At 38.5% G+C, this 19,769-nt stretch overlaps 1 protein-coding gene across 3 annotated transcripts; it reads right to left on the bottom strand.

Annotated features, from left to right (window-relative positions):
* Window positions 1-438: 438 nt before the first annotated feature.
* On the bottom strand, window positions 439-19,081 carry PKM (pyruvate kinase M1/2). 3 transcript variants are annotated; one of them, XM_075208336.1, is made up of 11 exons: window positions 18,938-19,081; window positions 14,295-14,457; window positions 13,651-13,742; window positions 11,996-12,127; window positions 11,323-11,509; window positions 9,629-9,899; window positions 8,776-8,926; window positions 8,514-8,666; window positions 4,830-4,996; window positions 1,830-2,011; window positions 439-951 (listed from the first exon to the last, which is right to left on the bottom strand). In XM_075208336.1, the coding sequence occupies exons 2-11, from the start codon at window positions 14,449-14,451 to the stop codon at window positions 845-847; spliced, it is 1,599 nt and encodes a 532-aa protein (XP_075064437.1). In that variant the 5' UTR covers window positions 14,452-14,457; window positions 18,938-19,081; the 3' UTR covers window positions 439-844. The 3 variants fall into 3 exon arrangements, with proteins under 3 accessions (XP_075064437.1, XP_075064438.1, XP_075064439.1); XM_075208337.1 differs by lacking the exon at window positions 4,830-4,996 and adding an exon at window positions 4,417-4,583; XM_075208338.1 differs by lacking the exon at window positions 18,938-19,081 and adding an exon at window positions 16,001-16,081.
* Between the last annotated feature and the right edge of the window lie 688 nt (window positions 19,082-19,769).

The raw sequence follows: 19,769 nt of genomic DNA, 5'->3' as shown, positions 1-19,769 counted from the left end.
TTGTTTGTATTAAAATCATAGACAGAAGATAATTTTCTAAAAGTGCATCAATTTTTCATTAATTACACCAAAGGCTACCTAAACACCTGTACTATTAAATAAGAACGGTTTCTGATGGAACGGGGTTTGTAGCACTACTCTTAATATGGCCACAAACGTGCAGATAGCACAATAACAAGATTTCGACCCAATATTGCCACGTGTAGGTCTCCAGAGTTGTGGCAATGCTAAGAAATGGTCAAAATATACCATAGACCATTGTCAGATATGATGGTCTGCATTAACAATCCCCAAGTGATCCAGCCACTTGACTCAGACTAAGCCGCTTTATTCTGCTTTTATGTTAAGGCTTTAGTAGCTTGGTCCACTTATAATACAAATAAAAGTGGCACCTACTCAAACAGTTGTTATATCAGTAATAAAACAAAGAAGCAGATGTGCTCAATAGCATGGTTTTATTAAACACTAAACTCAGAGTACTGCCGACAGGTTGATGACCAGATGGGGTACGAACCTTCCCCTAACCACACCACAAGCTACACACAAAAGGACAATCTTACTGCACAATGTAGTAGGGACAGTAGGAGAGGAGTGTGAGCACAAAAGGGCACTACATATTTCCCTAAGGAGTGCAGCATTTATGAAGAAAACCGGCTGTTACTAGAGGGAGTGTGATGAGCAGCAGGAGAACAGTGCTATGTACACACACAGTAATGCCTCTGTCCCACAACATGGAGCAATTGTGGCTGCAATGGTGTACTTTCATAATGGGCAACATTGTCTAAGTGCAAAAAAAAGAAGAGGGGGGGGGGGGTGAGCGAGAGCTGCTGGTAGATGACTAAATTTAAGGAACTGGCACCACCCGCATAGTGTTTGTGAAACCAGATCCTGGCTGCCAGCCTGTTAACACGATGACACAATCACCAGTCTTGAAGAAACCACGGGCTTTACCTACAAGGATAGAGAAGACATAGGCATGAGTACTCAAAAGCTCATTGTCATGGACATTTGCCATTTTCTATAAAAATGTATTGATTCTTATAAACTTATTCTGAAAGGCCAATATATCGGGGCAGATAAAATTAGCTGTAATGCGTATTAAGACTGTACAGGTAAGACTTATTTTTAAGTGTTGTCATTTCTGTGCAACAAAACCATATTGGACTATATGGTCTACAGTGGATAGTCATCTTTTTCACTCATCATGCAAACATGTCAGATAGGCCTAAAATACAGACAGGAACTCCAAGAGCTTTTGTTCAGACCAGCGTTACAGGCCACAGGATTCACCAAAGTGGGTGAAAGGAAACAAATGCTCACATTCATATTTGTAAATGCATCCATTTGTGGTCTGAAACTTCCATAATAGATGAAGCCTAGTATTACTTTGCATTGTATTGTAGGATATTCCTGTTTACAGTTTGATGCGCTTGTGTCCTTTTTTCACCCAACACCTTGATATATGTTATTTATACTTTCCATTTAAGGTTCTTCCACATGGTTTCAGTTTTGTTTTTTTATGATAATTTTTTTTTTGGGCTCAAATCACAGAACAAATATTAAGAAAGAAAATTATTAAGTACCCTGGTCATGGAAGGAGTACACATTTCAAACAGACTCCTCCATGCACCAAGCATATATGAACCACTCTTTAGATAAAAAGTTTTGTTTACACTTAAGGGAAAATACTTGTTAATCATGTTTACAGTATGTAGAGGGTTAAACAAAATATAACTTGGACTCATGTGCAAACTGAGCACAATATGAGGCAAGCGTTATTTATTTAGTTTGTCCCCATGAGCTCCCATCTACCACCATACCCATCGTACCAATATCCATGGCAAAGTTAACTCTGTGATCCACATCCTCTGCCCAGGCCTGATTCACTGGCTCTTTGTATAGTACAGGAAAGATGCCACGATAGAGATGAGCTTGACGCGCTGTCTGTCCATTACGGGTCACAGCAATGATTGGAGCACGGGGTCGATACCGAGATACCAGGTGTGCAGATCTAGAGACAGTTTATAGGTATTACAGGCAAAATATGCATTGAATTTTACACTACAGAAGCTTTTGTAGTCAATATCTGGTAACCACCATCTCAAACACTAATCCACACCCTATCAAAAATCCATTGTATTCTGAAAGGACAAACGGCTCCAAAAAAATAGCATTCTGATAAATTCCCTGGATAAAATCAGCCCCCCACATAGACTATACTGATAACAGCTGCAGACACAATGTCTTGGTATCATACTCATGTGGTAATGAATTCCACAACTTTACTGCCCTTACAGTAAATAACTCCTGAAGCTGAAACCTTTTTTCTTTGCCTTGCAACTATATTGTCCTCTGTATGCTCCATGACATGAAAGCAACTATTAAACTATGGATATATTTATTCATAATACTAAGAATAGCTCTAAAGCAGCCCCCTTAAAGTAAACAATCTTACCTCTTCTAACCAGTAATATATTAAGTGGAACGTTAAATTATAATAGGATTGCCTGCCTCTGAACCATTTTAAGTTTAAGTTTTACTCGAACATAATTAATTTTAGTTTAGCTACCCCTGCCAGTGTTCCTAGTTAAATATCTACCCCAGCTTATTTGCACTCTCCACATTAAGGTGCAACTCATTCCTTCTGAAGAGTCTGTAGCCAGGAGAGGAATTAAGATTAGTCAATCCCCCACTAAATTCACACCATCTTTCAGGTGTTGCATGTGGCACATGAAACATTAAAGTAATTACTACCTTGGAGGTTTTTGGTTAAAGGTTACAAATAGCTCTTGAAGCCAGCTATCTCCAATGGTGTCATTCCTACTAGTATGTACCATGACAGAGTAGTCTCCAACCCCTCCCAACAATCTACCTATCCGATCCACTGCAAGTTGAACCATTGCACCCAGCAAACTTAAAGTATTTGGGCGTCAGGACTGTGAATGTTTATCTATTCTTATGGTAATTGAATACTGTTCACTACACTACAATCCCCATCTTTACTAAAGCAGTCATTCTTCCGTTGGCTAGTGAAAGTATCCTGCTGCAGCAGTTTTCCTCCTGAATTGACATCCTCAACCACCATTACCAATATAACATGTATTTGGGTGTGTTAGATCAGTACTAAGCCCTGTCATTCTTTCCTCTACACGTTCTTCTGTGCACCCCTGGATCCTGCTCTTAATGTCTCCACTTCTTTTACACTGGCCCCAACCAGTGCCTGCTCACTGATCAGCAAACTAGGCCTCTCCATCATGTCAATGGACATCAGTGTTGTCAGTTGCTTATCTGGAAGCCTTTTGAGTCTAAATAAGCAACTCACATCTTGAAGAGTTGTTCCAGACATTCATACATCTTCACAAGGGGGCATTACAGGTTATAGAACACATACAAGCTGAAATTTACTTAAGCTATATGAACACACTTACTCTAAAATGAAAGCATTGAGTTAATAGTTAATTAGCATTACTACAAATAAATGACAGACCGCTTAAAGAAAAAAAACAACTTTGTACACACGTGATTTAGAGGGGATAATGCATCCTTTACTGAAAATCACCAGTATTCTAGATATTTCATACTTCTATTATTTTAAATATCACAGAATTCCTTGGGTACTACCAATATCTATAAAACAAGGAACATGATGAAACTTTGTTTTGGCTTCCCAAAAACTTAAACATGATACATATAGTGTTTACTACCCTACAAAGTTTACCTCACCGAATTCAGCTGGATTAGGCTATATAAACTTACTGCTAAAAGTGCTCTTTTGTTTATAGAGTGGGACTGTTTAATTTTGCATAATTGGCTAATATTAAAGCACCTAGAATGCTTTTTATTTTTAATAAAGATACTTCTGCATGCTCCTTTCTTAGCTCCTTGTAACATTTTCTCTGTGGTAATGGTTGAAGCTTAATTCTGCTTTATCTTCTGTAGAAGCAAAGTTTAAGAATTAGTTGTTAGATCAGGCAGTTTACAATTCTGGCTAATTTGTAGTTAAGAGGACAGGTGTTCATTTTTCACACCAGAAAATATAGGGGAAGTAAACAAGTGATAAAGTGCAATTTAAGTTTTTTAATGTTTAGTGGTCATTAAAGAGTATTAGGATACCATTTGTTGATTGTAAGCATGAAAAATGGTCCTTTCCTATGATCCTGTAATAGAAAGCTGTGGGCTATAAATACAACCAAAGAAAGGTCACCAAGTGAGGATCCACAAGAGAAAAGGTCATCTGAAATAAGATCAGCAATTTCAGCTGTCCAGAGTATTGAAAAATCAAAACCCACCAGAGATCTTTCCTCCGTTAAACCCTCGTCAGCAAGCGTTTTATTGCTCTATTAACACATTTACCTCTCAGATGTCTGACCCAATTGCAGTATACAATTTTGTAGTAAGCACCCATTCCCCTCCTACCTTCCAGATTTGGTAAGCACGATGATGGCTCCACTAGAGCATTTGAATGATGCCTCCACAGCACCAACAGCAGTCGCTTCTGTTGGATCACGGGTCAGCGGGGACACACGTCTCAGCTCTTCAAACAGCTGCCGGTGGAAAATGGCTGCTTCTGCCTCGCGAGCGATCTAACAGTAATGGGATAGTGGGAGCCGCAAATGCAGTGCAGGGAATAGGGGGATCAATGAATGAGCAAGGAGGAAGAACAGGATGGGATGGGAAACATTCACATCAGTCAGACTATGGTTTTTGTGAAGGAACCCATCACCCCTGACATCATTCTGGCAACATTCACACTTTTGACCTGCCTCAACTGTGGATTGGAAGAGCACGCAGCGCATTAGAAGCAAAAAGTGATGCAGGCAGAGCCCTACCTGCCAGACTCTGTCAGAACTATGAATGCCCTTGCTAAACATTTAAAAGATGCCTCCACTGCGCCTACAGCCATCGCTTCCGCAGGATGCCGGGAGCTAATGTTGAGACGGAAAAGTTCCTCGAAGAGTTGGCGGTGGAAAACAGCAGCCTCGGCCTCCAGAGCAATCTATGAGCCGGAGGGGAGGAGAAAAGGAACCAGGGCAAGGAAGGAGGAGGAGAGAAGGGGACACAGACCAAAGAAAGAAAATAAAGCAGAGTGATTCTCTGCAATAATAACCAGAAGTCAAAAGTTAGAGTGGAAGAGTGGGAAGCACTAGGGTTAGAGAGGACACAAAACTAGTATAGCACGAGAGAAAATAGGGACAACAATGATAGTCAATCAGTATTAATCATCAGGCTGCTGTAACGTACTATATAATACAAGATTTGACAACAGTCCTATAAGATATGATAAAGTTATCACATGCTGTTGCTATGGCTTTAGTCCTTTCCAGGGACAAATAACGTTGATGATTTCACACTAGAGTATGAATATGGCACCTCACAATGCCATTGCAGCCTGATGACTATGGGCACAAATACAATAGAATAAGCTGTTTGTACACACAGAAGATATGAAGCAGGTAGCTATATCATCTATTCCTTGAAAACTTTCATTAATACTATGTACATATAATAAACCAATGGTATGTTAAAGGAAGTGGAGCAGTTTTACTTTAATGATGTAATTACTTTATAGTAAGGACACCAACTGCCCTCTTCTAGGAGAGATCACAGGGATAAAACAGCAATGTATGCCAATCCAGAGACAGCCTAGCTATTGTATTCTAGTTGTACAGTATTAACAGTCAGAGGTAATGCACAAAACTTGTTCCTCTCAAATGGTGCAACTAAAGATAAGACCAAACATATATGTTATACCATGCAGAGCAGCATTCTATTGCAATGTGAACAGTGTAGTGGTATATAAAATTTGAGATGGACCTCATTCACAACAATGTATACATTGTACCCAGAAGTTCTCCATAGATCTCATTAGTCTGGCCATGTTTCATCAAAAAAATCAGATATACTATAACAAGATGGAGCAACTGGATACTTTAGGACACCATGGTTTTCCACTCAGGAAACCACAGCATTTTAAAGACACAAAGTCCCTCTAGTTAGAATTCACAATGAAATGGGAACAGCGTTCCTCAGGCACATAGGAGCACTTTAGCGTCTTAATTCTTTGTGAAGCGCTTTTAAAATGCTCAGATCCGCTTTTTGTGTCAGGATAACAACTATGGGAAACATTTTATTCAGAATGTTTCTTTTCTGGATGAAAGAATGTAAGAACAAAACAAACAAAAAAAACACTTGTGTTCCACAGCCTGACTCTTTCACTTATATATTACGTTTTGGACTGTCACGTGGACAGCTAAAATCTATTTTTATTGTGAAAAGGCATAGGACAATGTTTCATTGTAAAAATAAGCCAATTGGTCAGACGATTTTATTCTGGCTATTAAATACAACAGTTTGATACACTGTTGACGGAAACTTCTCAGAATTGAGAAAATTTGAGGCGGGGTCTCATCCACTTCATTATTTTTATATGAACAGCTGCCACTTTTTTAAGGATGTAGTCAACAAAATGGTGTTATAGGCGTTGTGTACATGAGTGCTGTTTCCTCAGTTCTAAAAGCAGGTCAGTTGAATCAAGAAGGAAGCATTAAATTGACCTAAATATAGGAATCATTAAAGACACAGTCAAGTGAACGTTGTTTTTTTTTAGAATGGCCTGGATAATCAACTATTACTGCAATAAAATGTAATGACGTTTACTTGATAGATTTCCTTAACTGTATGTCACTGGTAGGGAAAGTGTTGTGTGAAATACACAGGCCAGGCTTAAGAGAATATCATGCAGCACATTGCCTCACTTCTCCACCCCCGCAAAGAAAAATCAGGTGGCAGAGTATACATGTCAGGAAGATGTGGGAAATGAGAGCACACAACTCTACCTGGGTTTGCAAACGCTGCAGTGCACATGCCAGCCATTTGCACACAAACCTGCATGTGCATGCAGTGGTGGACAGGTGACATTTCATTTATGAATGACCTTGGAAATTCATTGACTGAAAAACAACTTACAAGCAGAACATATCATTTCATTGTGCCAAGGTATTTTATTTTAGACCAAATCATAACTCAATATATAAAACCTGGGTAAATAGCCTAGTGGTCTACTACTAGAAGTTGTGGCAAATGAGTTATAAATGAGTGATACAGTATGTTTAAGCATAAGTAAATGGCATGCTAGACTACATAACATTAGTTATGGAATTTTACCAATTAGCAGTATGTAGTTAAGTTTGGTGAATGAGGAAAGACAGGACTTCCTCTTCATATCTTTATTCATATATAGTAAAAGTACACATATTGCCACAACAGCACTTTGTAAACTTGTGGTTATCACAAAAGGAGTTTGTAGGCCTGGAAAAATAGGACTTGATCATTGGCACTGGTTTTTCAGTTTTGTCCTTTTGAATATTTAAAGGTAATTCCCTATTTATTCAATTCCATCCTCATTGCATGTGAAGGTTACTTCAGGTAGATTCTAGGGACATATGTTAAATTTAATTGAAAAGTACATATTAATGGATTGGTATTTTTAAATGTGTAAATGGAGAGGGAAACAGAATTGCTTGATTCTGTTTCCAGGGAGTACATGGATTTTTTTTTTTTTTTTTATTTTTTTTAAACCATGGTTGGGGGATAAACATTACAAAACAGTTTAAATTAACAGCTACACTAAAATAGGACTTATTTTAAGGGGTGGGGAATTGTCATATAGGTATTCCCCTCCAGCAAAAATATTAATCTGCAATGTAAGACTATTACTTAAAAAGGGTAATGATGTTTCACTAGTACCTCTACACAAGATGTTAATTCTTTTTATGCAAGTGTCTATATTTAGAGAGCTAGGGTCCTCATAATAAAAGCACATACCAATATGTAACACAAAGAGAAAGTGCAGGTGTGTGCACGCTGGTGCATAAGTAATGCGACTGGCTGTCTCAGTCAGCACTCTCCCATATTAGTTATCATAACAATGCCCCAAGTCCTTTCTCTGTACCAGGCACAGACTGCACAATCCTACCCATCAGGAGTGCAAACAAGCACACTCCCCAGTCAGAGCCAGCCCTCATACATATGGGAAAACGGAGCATGTGATGTTGCTGATGGACCAACATGAAGTTACAGTCCTTAGGTGAAAAACAGGGAAAGGAAAGCAGGAGTGGTGCAAGAGGGTGGACGCAAAAAAGGAGCTGCCAGCGCTCATTAAAGTACTCTCTATACTATGAACTTACTGACTGCGCAAAGCTTTAAGCAAGCAGAGTACAGAGCAGCGCATGCCAAACCAACCACATCTAAAAACCACAATACAGCAACCACAGCACACATTTATTTGTGTTATAAACAATCCAACATAACACGCACGCATAGTGACCATAATCACACAGACTATTCTATTGTATAATGCGAATACAGGTAGTATGTATGTTCTGTAAAACGGTTACCTATTCATGTTATTGTACAATATTCCTACTGGAATGTATGTGTGTGTGTTATTAAACAAACATCTGTGTGGCTTAGTATAGGAGTGTGCTTGTAACTCTCTCTGACAGAATACTCACAGCGTGTTGCATGCGTACAGCTTCCAGTGGGTAGTCTCCCTTGGCGGTCTCCCCAGAAAGCATGATACAGTCTGCCCCATCCAGTACTGCATTGGCAACATCACTGCCTTCAGCACGAGTTGGGCGTGGCTTTTTGATCATGCTCTCCAGCATCTGCAGGGAAGAAATTTTTCAAGCTCTAATTAATTCTTTATCATCAACTGTAACTTTGATGTAGTTGGTAAGGTCTACAAGACAAATAGAAACAAGCAATTGTTGCTACCTGTGTGGCACAGATCACAGGCTTCCCTGCTCGGTTGCAACGTCCAATCATCATCTTCTGGGCAAGGAACACTTTTTCAGCAGGGATCTCAATTCCAAGGTCACCACGGGCCACCATGATGCCATCGCTAGCTTCTAGGATTTCATCAAATCTAGAAGTAGGTATTTGAAACAGTCTATAACCTGGCAATACTACTTATATAACATCTATATATGAACTCAAAAAAGCCAAAATTATTTAGTTCAAAACGCATGTACATTCAAGAAGTTGGAAAAATGAACTTTGTCTACTTGACTGGCTTGATTACATGAACCTCTATATAATACAAAGGCCCAGGGTACTGGCATTTCTAGGGTCCCATCCACTTCTACAATTGCTCCTCCCTCTCCACGAGATTCCCGCAACAGTTTAACAAAAGCCTCTCACCACTATTCTGTGCAATCATCATTTACTACATGTAGCACCTCAAACTTGCTTACACATGGACATGTAGGAGTTGGCCAAGCTGAAATAAACTGTGCTGCTGTTCATTCCTTCTGCCCACCCATGTGTGAAGGTAAAAAGGAGAGGAGTGAATGCTCTAGTTAACGATACGTGTCCCTTCAGTTGTTTTAACTGGCTTGAGGGAACTTAGCAAAATATATGGGGTGGATATCTTTTTTTAAGTACACATCTAACTTCATGCAGCAAAACTCTTTTCCTAACAAACTATGCAAGAATTTCTGAACTTGCCATACATGTGTGAAATCATTTCAAATCACTTCAAACAAACATCTAAATTACATCTAAATTACAGCAAAGTCACATTTGTAAGCAAAATACTTCCCTTTAAGCACCCATCTGCCATTCCTACCTTCGTACTCCTTCATGGTTCTCAATCTTGCTGATAATTTTGATGTTCTTTCCTTTCTCTCCCAGAACTTGTCGAACAGCATGCACATCAGATGCCTTGCGGATGAAGGACGCAAACACCATGTCTACTCCCTGCTCTACTCCAAACTGAAGGTCCTGGACGTCCTTTCCAGATACAGCAGGCAAGTCTACAGCTGCTCCAGGAAGATTAACCCCTTTCTTGCTACCTAGGGATCCACCATTCTCCACTTCTGTTAAACAGAAGTCAGGGCCTAGATACAGAAGGAAATGCATAATCAATGAATATACTGAGGCCAAATCACAGAGGAGTTAACTCAAAGTTTTCTACAGTAAACAATATTAAAACGGTCAGCTCCTTATCAGAGCTCAATTATATATTTTTATCCAATCTAAGTTAGGTGTGTAATAACTGGTTCTATCAAATATTGTAATATTCCAGTATAGGGATATAACAAGGTCTCACCAGGAAAGCTATTTTATAACTACAGAACATCATTACACAACACAAAGTAGAAAAGAGCATTTTTCCCTACAGGGAAAATAGAAAACATGATGTGACCAGGCTAACAACCAACTAGAGACACTGGCGGGTTCTAGCAGGTCTACTTCTCACTAGGACAGTGTTGGCTAACCTGTGACACTCCAGGTGTTGTGAAACTACAAGTCCCAGCATGCTTTGCCAATATATAGCGCTTTTTGCTGGAAGGGTATGCTGGGACTTGTAGTTTCACAACAAGTGGAGTGTCACAGGTTAGCCAACACTGTACTAGGAGACCACAGAATACTTTATTTTTTACTATTGCTATACTCATTACGTTAGCCAAATTCTGAAGACTTGCATCTGAATTCTTAGGCACATGCTGTGAACCTGCCCTAGGGTGCTAGGCAAAAATTCATGTATGACCACAATATGGGGTTATTGTTCCTAGAATCCAAAATATATGTCTTCTAGGTGTAACTGACGAATTACAGCTCACATTATTCTATCACCTTTTCTGTGTCTTACACTCTCCATAAACCTTGGTACTCTAGGTGACCCTTCCCCCTATGTTTGCCTAGTGGTCGTGGCAGCCCTGTTTGTGTCCCCTAAGAAAATGACCACCCATCAATATCTTAGCGATAGCTTTGTAGGACTTTCGAGAACTCTAACACAGCCCTGAAAATCTAAATGCCCTCAGCTACACTGGTTCAAAGCAAGAAATCTGCCTCACTTACCCACCAACAGACCATTTACCCTCCACTATTATTCCTCATCTCCATTCTCCCTATAAAACACCTATTCAAATCCACTACACATCAGGTGCTGTTCAAATCCCTCCTCCCCATATTTATTTTATACCTGAAGGTTTCCTAAAGATTGCAAAGGGGTCAATGTAAATGTTACCCTGCAACTGCAGCAGTACAAGATGTATTTCAGATCTGCCAGGTTCTTAGGATTATACCATGTATTTTACTTTAAAAAAAAAAAAAGGTTAAAAACCCCCAAAAAAAAAACCACAACGCACTCACTGTTGATGGAAAAAAGTTTGTTTTTTGGCTGGATAGCCCTACAGTGTAGTTTATGAGGAACAGATTTTAAATAAGATCAAGGGCCATGAATGTATCTGCCATCACATTCAAGATGCACACTGCCAGAACAGGATATTTATACTAATGAGATTATTATCTACTAACCAATCTCCTTAACCAGCAGGGAAATGAGTCCATCATCCACATAAATCTTGCTGCCAGGCTGCACCACTTTGGTAAGGTTCTTGTAGTCAAGCCAAAGCACTTTATCATCGCATTTTTCCTGGAAGGCATCATCCAGGGTAATTTTCAGTACTGCCCCCTTCTTCAGTTCTACCTCTGCTGTGCCACTCTGCAAGAATGCAGGAAAATATATGAAAAAGTGCTCAAATGTACTAGGCTAACACTAAGCAACATTTCTTCGGTTGAAACACTTCACACACAAACAGGTGTTGTCCTAGATCTTTTCAAATTGAAATGTACAATATTTCCTTCAAAATCATGGCAGACTATGGCAGTGTTCTAAGTACCATACATTCAGTCCCGTACCCCAGAACAGAGATAAAATAGGACATATGTTAATGAAGACCTGTCCTAAGAGTGTACACTGTATACGACTTCCAATGGATAATTATTGGGAGCTGGATTTGCCTTAATATGTATTACATGTGGCAAAGAAAAATTCCTCTCCAGGGAAGGCCCGATTTCTACAACGTGTCCATGCTTTACTATTAAACAAAACGCATTAAGGGCCTTTATCCCTTTGCCACCAGCTCTACTGTAAACTAGTAACTGTTGACTCTACAGACTCTACAGCTATTTTATATACAATACTTACTCCTTTGATAAGCCCTGTGCGGATTTCTGGTCCCTTGGTGTCCAAAGCAACAGCCACAGGTCTATAAAGGATGGGGTTAGAAGCAAAGCTCTCTGTGGCTTCACGGACATTTTTGATGGTGCCAGCGTGGTACTGTCATAAAGAGAAAGGAAGATTGTTACAGTACTTGTTTTGGAAACTACAAAAATGCATTTAAAAAAACCCAAAACCTAACAATTGGGCACCAATATACATACATACTAATTCTGCATGCTTCCATACATGCAGAATGAAGAGTGGAGGTTGTACTAAGAACTGGAACTGCCTCTGGCCATTTTTTGGAGAATTATCAGCACTGGAGCTAGAAATGAATAAGTCTGAGGCTGCCAGATGGTCTTGTACATAGTACACCCAACCCTTGGTATACATCTACTAACTACATAGTAAAATATGTGCACATATTAGAGAGTGTGTGGGGTTAAAATGGTAACAGATAACCATGCACAAATGTATAATTATATACCCAACATAACAGTGCAGTAAAGTCTGCTATAAGTCTAATGCTTTTCCTGAAAGGAAAATTGCTTTACAACCAACTACTTCAATACACAATATCCCTTCTATACTTTCAATTAGGTTCAGCATAACAAGCATTTGGAACAGGGATGAAGAACACACCCACAGTAAAGACATATTTTGGTGCTGGGAGCCCCCTAAGATATTGTACCTCCACAGAGGATGACTCAATGTGTAGATGCTGAAGATCATCATGTTGGGCCCACTCCCCACAAAGTCATAACACTGCATCATTTTAGTGAAGAAATTAGAATCCCAGAGCCAATAGTTACAGCACTTAATTCTCATTATTACTACAATGTAATGTGATTGGGGTAATCTGAGAACAATGAGAATTTGAGAACATTTTGTTGCAGTCGGCTCTGCACAGAAGATGCAATTTGTTGAAGCCCAATATTTTTTTTAGGTCACCTGGCATAAAAATAGCAGCCCCATTGGAGGAAATGATACAAGTATGGAAAGGGGATTCTCATTAGTTTTTATTTTTAAGATGACCTTTCCTAAAGTCTCTGCATATGAATGTATATTATTCATAAATAGCAAAGGCGCTGTACACAAACTTACAAAGATAATATTAATGTGATATTGCTACTTTATAGATTTAATTCCACTTGGTTTATAAAAGCAGACTATTGATGCAAAGTAATCACGATAGTCCACCAGTAGTCTGAATTCTGGGAAAATGATTGGCAAAAATTGCAACTGTCCTGGAAAAATTGGGACACAGGTAAGCCAGAACAATGCAAGAGGGGTGAGGATTCAAATGTTAGACAAGTTATCCCAGTTCAAATTGAATCAAGTAAATTAACTTTAACCCATTTTCTTTGATCAAAATAGTCCTGCCAAATGCCCCAGTGCATTTTTCATGAAAATATACCTGGGTAGATACAGCAAAAAGCCAATTCCCATTTTTTTGATCATCCATTTTGGAGCTTTAAAAAAAAAAAAAAAAAAAAGAAAAGAAAAAGTGGGACAGAACTAAATACCCAGCCAAAGAATATTCTATTTTTAAAGGAAACAGCTGCAGAAAGCAGATTGGATTTCCTAAGTGACCTTCTACTCTACGGCCCAACAGGTTGTCACTGGGACACAGCTCTAACCTCATGTGTTCCATGGGAGAAGTTCAGACGAGCGACGTTCATTCCAGATTTTATCATCTCTTTTAGAGTTTCCACTGCACAAGATGCTGGGCCTAGTGGAAAAGGCAAAAGACACCATATGAATAAGAAAGCACTAAAAGTATTACTCTATTGTAGATGTGTTAGCACAGAAGCAAATCCTTGTTTTGTATAGTTTCTAGAGAACAACTTTCTCCTTCCTCTTACTACTAGTCTTTGCGGGAGAATCCATTGTTGGCGATGTGCCACATGGAGATCACCGTGATGTCCGGCTGCGCACACTGCCAGAAAATACGGTAAGAATCTCAACTAATTTTTCTGCGCACCTCTATGGGGTGCAAGGGAAAATGAACAGAGGTTCCTGCCATAACATTGGCGCAATATGTCTCCGTGGACTTTCCAAAGACATCGCATTGAACTGAATCTTACAGTTTTGTAGATTCACAGAGCCACATATAGTAGTATGCTTAAATGTATATACTAAAACTGACAGACGATCATATACATGAAAACAATCATTGAGATACCAGAGCATAACAAGGAGCAATCTGCGAACATTTTGTATTCAGACTAAAGCATTTTTCTTCTACAAGCAAATTATATTTCCACAGCTACCAAAAACATACCAATGGTGCAGATAATGCCTGTGTTACGTGCTACTATGGGCTCTGAATCGATGTCTAGACGGCACATGTGCTCCAAGAAGGTATCTGCCATAGCTGCGTGCAGCTGCTGTGTCTGGATGAAGGCGCTACCGGCCTCAGATACTTGGGACTTCGACATGGTGACCTGCATAAAGGGAAGGGTTAATATTTGCTCTATTAACAGATTACATTTTCATTTCAACTTATGTAAATGGTAAGCAGCATTTATTAAAGAGTTTTCAAACACAACCACAAACTACTTCTCCAAGTCCCACATGTAAGATGCTATACTTACAGAAATCGTGGATTCAGGCCTGATCGCACACACCCCTACCAGCTATAATTGATTACAATGTGCTATGCTATAAGCTACTGTGGAGGTGTGAACAATAGAAAGAGCTTATAAAAGTATGGTACAAATTCTATCAGTCAATCATTTCAAGAACAAAGTTCAAAAAATCAAATTAATAGTTTTCTGCTAGAATATACCAGATTTTCTTCTGCATTACAAACGTATTTCCCAGCATCTTTTATTGATAGCGTGATTTATGCAGTTTACCTGCATAAAAGCCAAAAAAAACAGTAGTCTGTGCGCCTGGTCACATGGGGTTGTGGCATGCATTTTTAAATGCAGCATTTTGGGTATGGATATATTGCAGTTTTTCCACCCACACAGAATAGGAGTCTGCATAAGTCTAACTGCACTTTCACACATAAAAAGAAAGGATGGCGTTACTATGCAACCATGTGTTACATGGTGTGAACTGTGATTTCAAATGCATGCAACCCTAATTTGCATACCTGTGAAAAGGTGCTCTTTTTTGGACCCAAATCCCTGTCCCTTTTGTCATCCACTGTTGCTATTTTTGTTTTTTTATTTGTAACAAAGATCAAACAGGCTAAATTATAATCATTTTATTAATCTTTATTTTATTAACAGCTCCATGTACTTGTTTTAAAGAGACGTGCAGCCAATAAGTGGAAACACATTTCCAGCTTGTGATGTTGCCATTCATCAAATCAGTAGCATGCAGTTAAATAATTTGAATGGAAACCCCCCCCCCCCCCCCCCAAAAAAAAAAAAACACATAAAAAAAAGCAATTAAAAACCTTGCAGGTTTTCCCAACTTTTTACTGCAGCACTGAACATATACGCACACATAAGTAAAAAAAGTATACCACAAGTACAGTGTACTCCTTTCATACATAGCACATCACTCCCAAGTATTGCAGCAGGAAAAAAAAAAAAAAACCAAAAACCACCCACGACCGAATGGTGTGAAAAGACTACAGGCAGAGTTTCCATTTCAGTATTAGAACATACAACATTTCATTGAACAAGATTAGTCACTTCCTACCTAGACGAATCATTGCTGGAATTCCCTGTCTACAATTTTAATCATGACAGTTTTTGTTAATTTATCAATCTCCAACATAAAATAGTTAATGGAAAATGAGCATATACAGTACAGATATAGTCATAAATTAGTAGACCTACCATGTACAAGAAAGAAATAAACTGGTTACCCCGATTAATGTTATTGAATAGAGAATCAAATTTCAATATAAAGCAAACACTCAAAATGAAAATACTGGCTATAATTGTTAGTATAATTGTTAACATAATAGTATAGTATTATAGGACATATATTAATCTACTACTGGCTTGAGAAATACGCAGGATGTACCTGATGAAATGCCCGCTGCTCTCTTCCCCGAGACTGACAATGGTTTGATCTAACAGACCTGCTAGCATCTCATGAGTGGCTTTATCACCCCCCCCCCCCTCTTGTATGACAGGCCAGCAGGAAGCTCCTCCCTCTGCCTGTAAGCCCTACGACGTGCAGCTGCACACGACCATGTCAGATGGAGAGAATGAGAAACCCACTGTGCTGTATGCATTACATACATACAGATTTACATCACATCTACCTTGTATAAGGACTTGCACTTAGTGATGCTCAATAACATTAACTATTTTGAAATTAGGTTATCATCTGGAACACAGAGTTCAAGGACAAATCTTGCAATAATAAAACATATGGGAATGGCTGCTCTCCCTCAGAAAATATCATCATCATCATTTATTTATATAGCGCCAAGATATTCCGTAGCGCTTTACAATTGGGGATAGGCAATCGATATGGTATTGATCCCACTTCTCTAGTTAAATTCCTTTTTTCAGCGTTAATGCAAGAAATGCACATTATAAGTAGGTTCTAATGGCAGTATTAACATCATTATTTACATCTTAATTATACATGGATATTATATAGTAAATATAAATTATGTTGTATCTTAAGAAGCATGGTATACTTATTTAACTACGCCTAAAACCAGTCTTTGCAACTGTATCCTGAACTGTTAAATAAATCACTATAAGAGAAAGGAAATCTGTTAATTTTCTCACTTTGCCAATTTTATTCCGCAAAAATAGGTACATAACTGGGGATGTCCCTCCCTCACCGCATACTGTATAACTGGGCTTTCTGAAGGATATTACTCAGCTATTCCGTTGCATTTCAGAATACAGGAAGTCTCTGACTAAGCAATGATGTTGAGAGTAGTTTAGCAATAAAATTTGAGATATTACAAGAAGTGGTGAGTGATACAGGCATACAAGGTCATTTTCTTACATCTTGACCTTCAGAACAAGAAAAACCGTTAATAAAAAATAAAAAATGACATAGGTATGAGTAGTAACAGAAAGGGAGGGAGAGTTGCAAGAACACAGTGACCTTTAACCAATGATCAATGGTGAAAGTCACCCCTAGCTTCTACAATATTTGCAGGGTAGGAGCCAATTGTTCTATTTTTGACTGGTAAAATCCTGGATAAAAGCCAATCATTTGGATGTATGTAATTTGTTGCCTACAAAGGCACCACATGTGCCTGTAAAACATCACATGTTCATATGTGCAAGAACAAGATGTGTGCCATGGGTTTGTAGTGGTAGCTGGGGCTCTGATTAGAAAGATAGAAAGAGATGGCAGTGGGCACTTGTAGGACTCAATTCAATAGAGTCTTGCTTGGCACATGAAAAAAGTGTACCAAAAATGGAAATACATTTTTCTCAAGCAATTGATTTGATTCCATGCACCCACAGGACTTCTTTTTTTCAACTGAAAAGTACTATTCAAAGCATGAAAAACACAAAACGCAGCTCACGTGCAGTTAAAATGAGTGGAAACAGTCATCACTGACCTGATTATTACAGTAGTTGTTGACACCATAATGTAATAATTTAAAAAAATATATATTTCTAATTTCTTAAACATTAAAGAATATTTAAATTTTCCTGGAATATATCATTATTAATTATTTTAAAGTAGAAATCAGTGTCCTTGAAAAATGCCATCCACAAGGCTGAATGTAGGATACCTCCTTTTTTTGCCACATCAGTTGTTAACCCATAAAACATAATTTGAACAGATCCTATTCCAGTCAATAACTGGCCTATATAGAAAACACTTTGACAGTATAAATGACCTTGAAAAGGGCATAGTGCATCACCCTGCAGGATGCTTAATATAGACACACTATAAATATCCAAGACTAAATACCAGTCACCTCTGAAGAGCAATGCACTGAAATGTTGAAGGTGCTTAAAAATAGGAATTACTTTAGCTTATATTTAGTGTTACATAAAGTGAATATGTGGGCAACTCATTTATTTTAATCCATGTAATTGCAAATTAAGTCTTAAAACCAAATATGGTCTGAGGACATTTGGTTTCAAGATCAACATTACTGTGAACCCTCTGTAGGCAGTCTGTTATATATTCATGATGGTTCACATTTTACTGTCATTTATAAAAGGGATAAGAACTAAACATACCATTATCATTATATCTACATGTTACAACAACTTGCAACAAATAGAATCCTGCCCTTGAAGCCTTAATTATGTAACACTGTTATTAAGGGGAGTGTCTGCCAACCTGCATTAATGTAGAAAGAAAGGATTTTTATGGCATGGGGTTTTTTCTAGACATGAAAGAAATAAAATATCACATGAAAGATCTAAATTTTACATGCATATACCTGCTAATTCTACAAACAATATTGTAATGACCTGGTATGGGTTATATAAAATGAGTCAGAATATGAATACAAGAAATACAACAGAAAAAAATGAAATGTCAATGTTAAGCTTATAAAGTCTGACACAATAAGATTAAAAACACAGCTGCAAGATAAGCATTCCACATTTATAGTATTAAATAAGGATGCTTGGGCTAGCACTCTAAAGTACCCCATAAACAAGGCCAAACACATAATGGTCACCCACCTACCTGACAGGTCACACCTCCCCACATCTCCATGGTAACTACTGATGCAGCACTTTATAGGGGGCAGCCATGTCTAAACCCTCCTCATATTCCACTAGATGTATAATATAGTCTATAATACCAGAGCTTGGTATACATCAAAACACAAATTAATGTGTCTCTGCACAAATAAAAAAAAGTTAAAGACCAGATTCCATTTCTCTATGCATTATCTGTATAGCCCTGGGTTTAGAGTGTCAACTACTAATGCATATAATTGCTGGTTTAAAGAACCTACATAGGCCCCCATCCAAATTCATCCATACATATAAGTAGCGGTTAGTTACTCATTACCTGTATATCTAGGTGTGTCTGTATGGTTACAGCCCAGTGCTCTGCTGTCTCCCCGTCGCTCGTCTGACAGTAACCAGCAGTGACTCTAATGTAGAGATCCCTGCAGAGCCGCGTCACCGATCCACACCTGCCGCACAGATCCCTGCGCCTCGCTAGTTCAGTTCACTCCACTACTTATCTTGTACCGAAATCACAGATGACAATTTTTGCACTTAAGGTTTTTATAATTGTTTACTTTAGCTATATCAACGTTAAAATAATATAACTGTGTGAAGAACTACTTTTTTGATGCGGAAATATAATTTTGATCAAGCGTATTAAACGGTGACGCATTTTCTTTGCCGGCCAATCAGAATGCAGAAATGAAGCATATGCCGACTGCGTGCGCGAGCCTCTAAACTGCGCAAGCGCAAAACAATCACCGCATCAGGCTGTTGTCATTATGGAATAGAGTGTGTTTGATTAGGTGTGTGAGCGTCCCACACAAATTTAGGAGCAGAGTATGTCAGATTGCAGTAGCCTGTGTTATGGGATGCAGTGTTTCTATCCTTGGTTGTTTATAAAATTGTTATTTGACTATACGGATAGCTGTAAGTAATATTATAAATATTTACATAATGTATGACAGCAGGCTATTTAAGCGTTAAAATAAGTGTAGTATTTCAGAACACAGGGGGCTTGATTCATTAAAGGATGTAAGTAGCGATTTTATGCATATAATCCACACAAATACTCTGCGCATGCCCTGAACTGGAAAATATGCCACAGAACACTGTAATGTTCAATTCATCTTCAAGCACAAAGGACACTTAATACAGCCTACAATTTCAGG

This window comes from Mixophyes fleayi, chromosome 4 (assembly GCF_038048845.1).
Source record: "Mixophyes fleayi isolate aMixFle1 chromosome 4, aMixFle1.hap1, whole genome shotgun sequence".
NCBI classification, from domain to species: Eukaryota; Metazoa; Chordata; class Amphibia; order Anura; family Limnodynastidae; genus Mixophyes; species Mixophyes fleayi.
This window is presented reverse-complemented; position numbering and strand designations above follow the sequence as displayed.

Excerpts from the sequence above, each read along its gene's own strand:
- PKM (XM_075208336.1), bottom strand. The coding sequence starts at position 14,451 with ATGTCGAAGTCCCAAGTATCTGAGGCCGGTAGCGCCTTCATCCAGACA. Across the intron at positions 11,510-11,995 it reads GCACAGGGCTTATCAAAGGA|AGTGGCACAGCAGAGGTAGA; the intron begins GTAAGTATTGTA and ends GCATTCTTGCAG. Across the intron at positions 8,927-9,628 it reads AACCATGAAGGAGTACGAAG|ATTTGATGAAATCCTAGAAG; the intron begins GTAGGAATGGCA and ends ACCTACTTCTAG.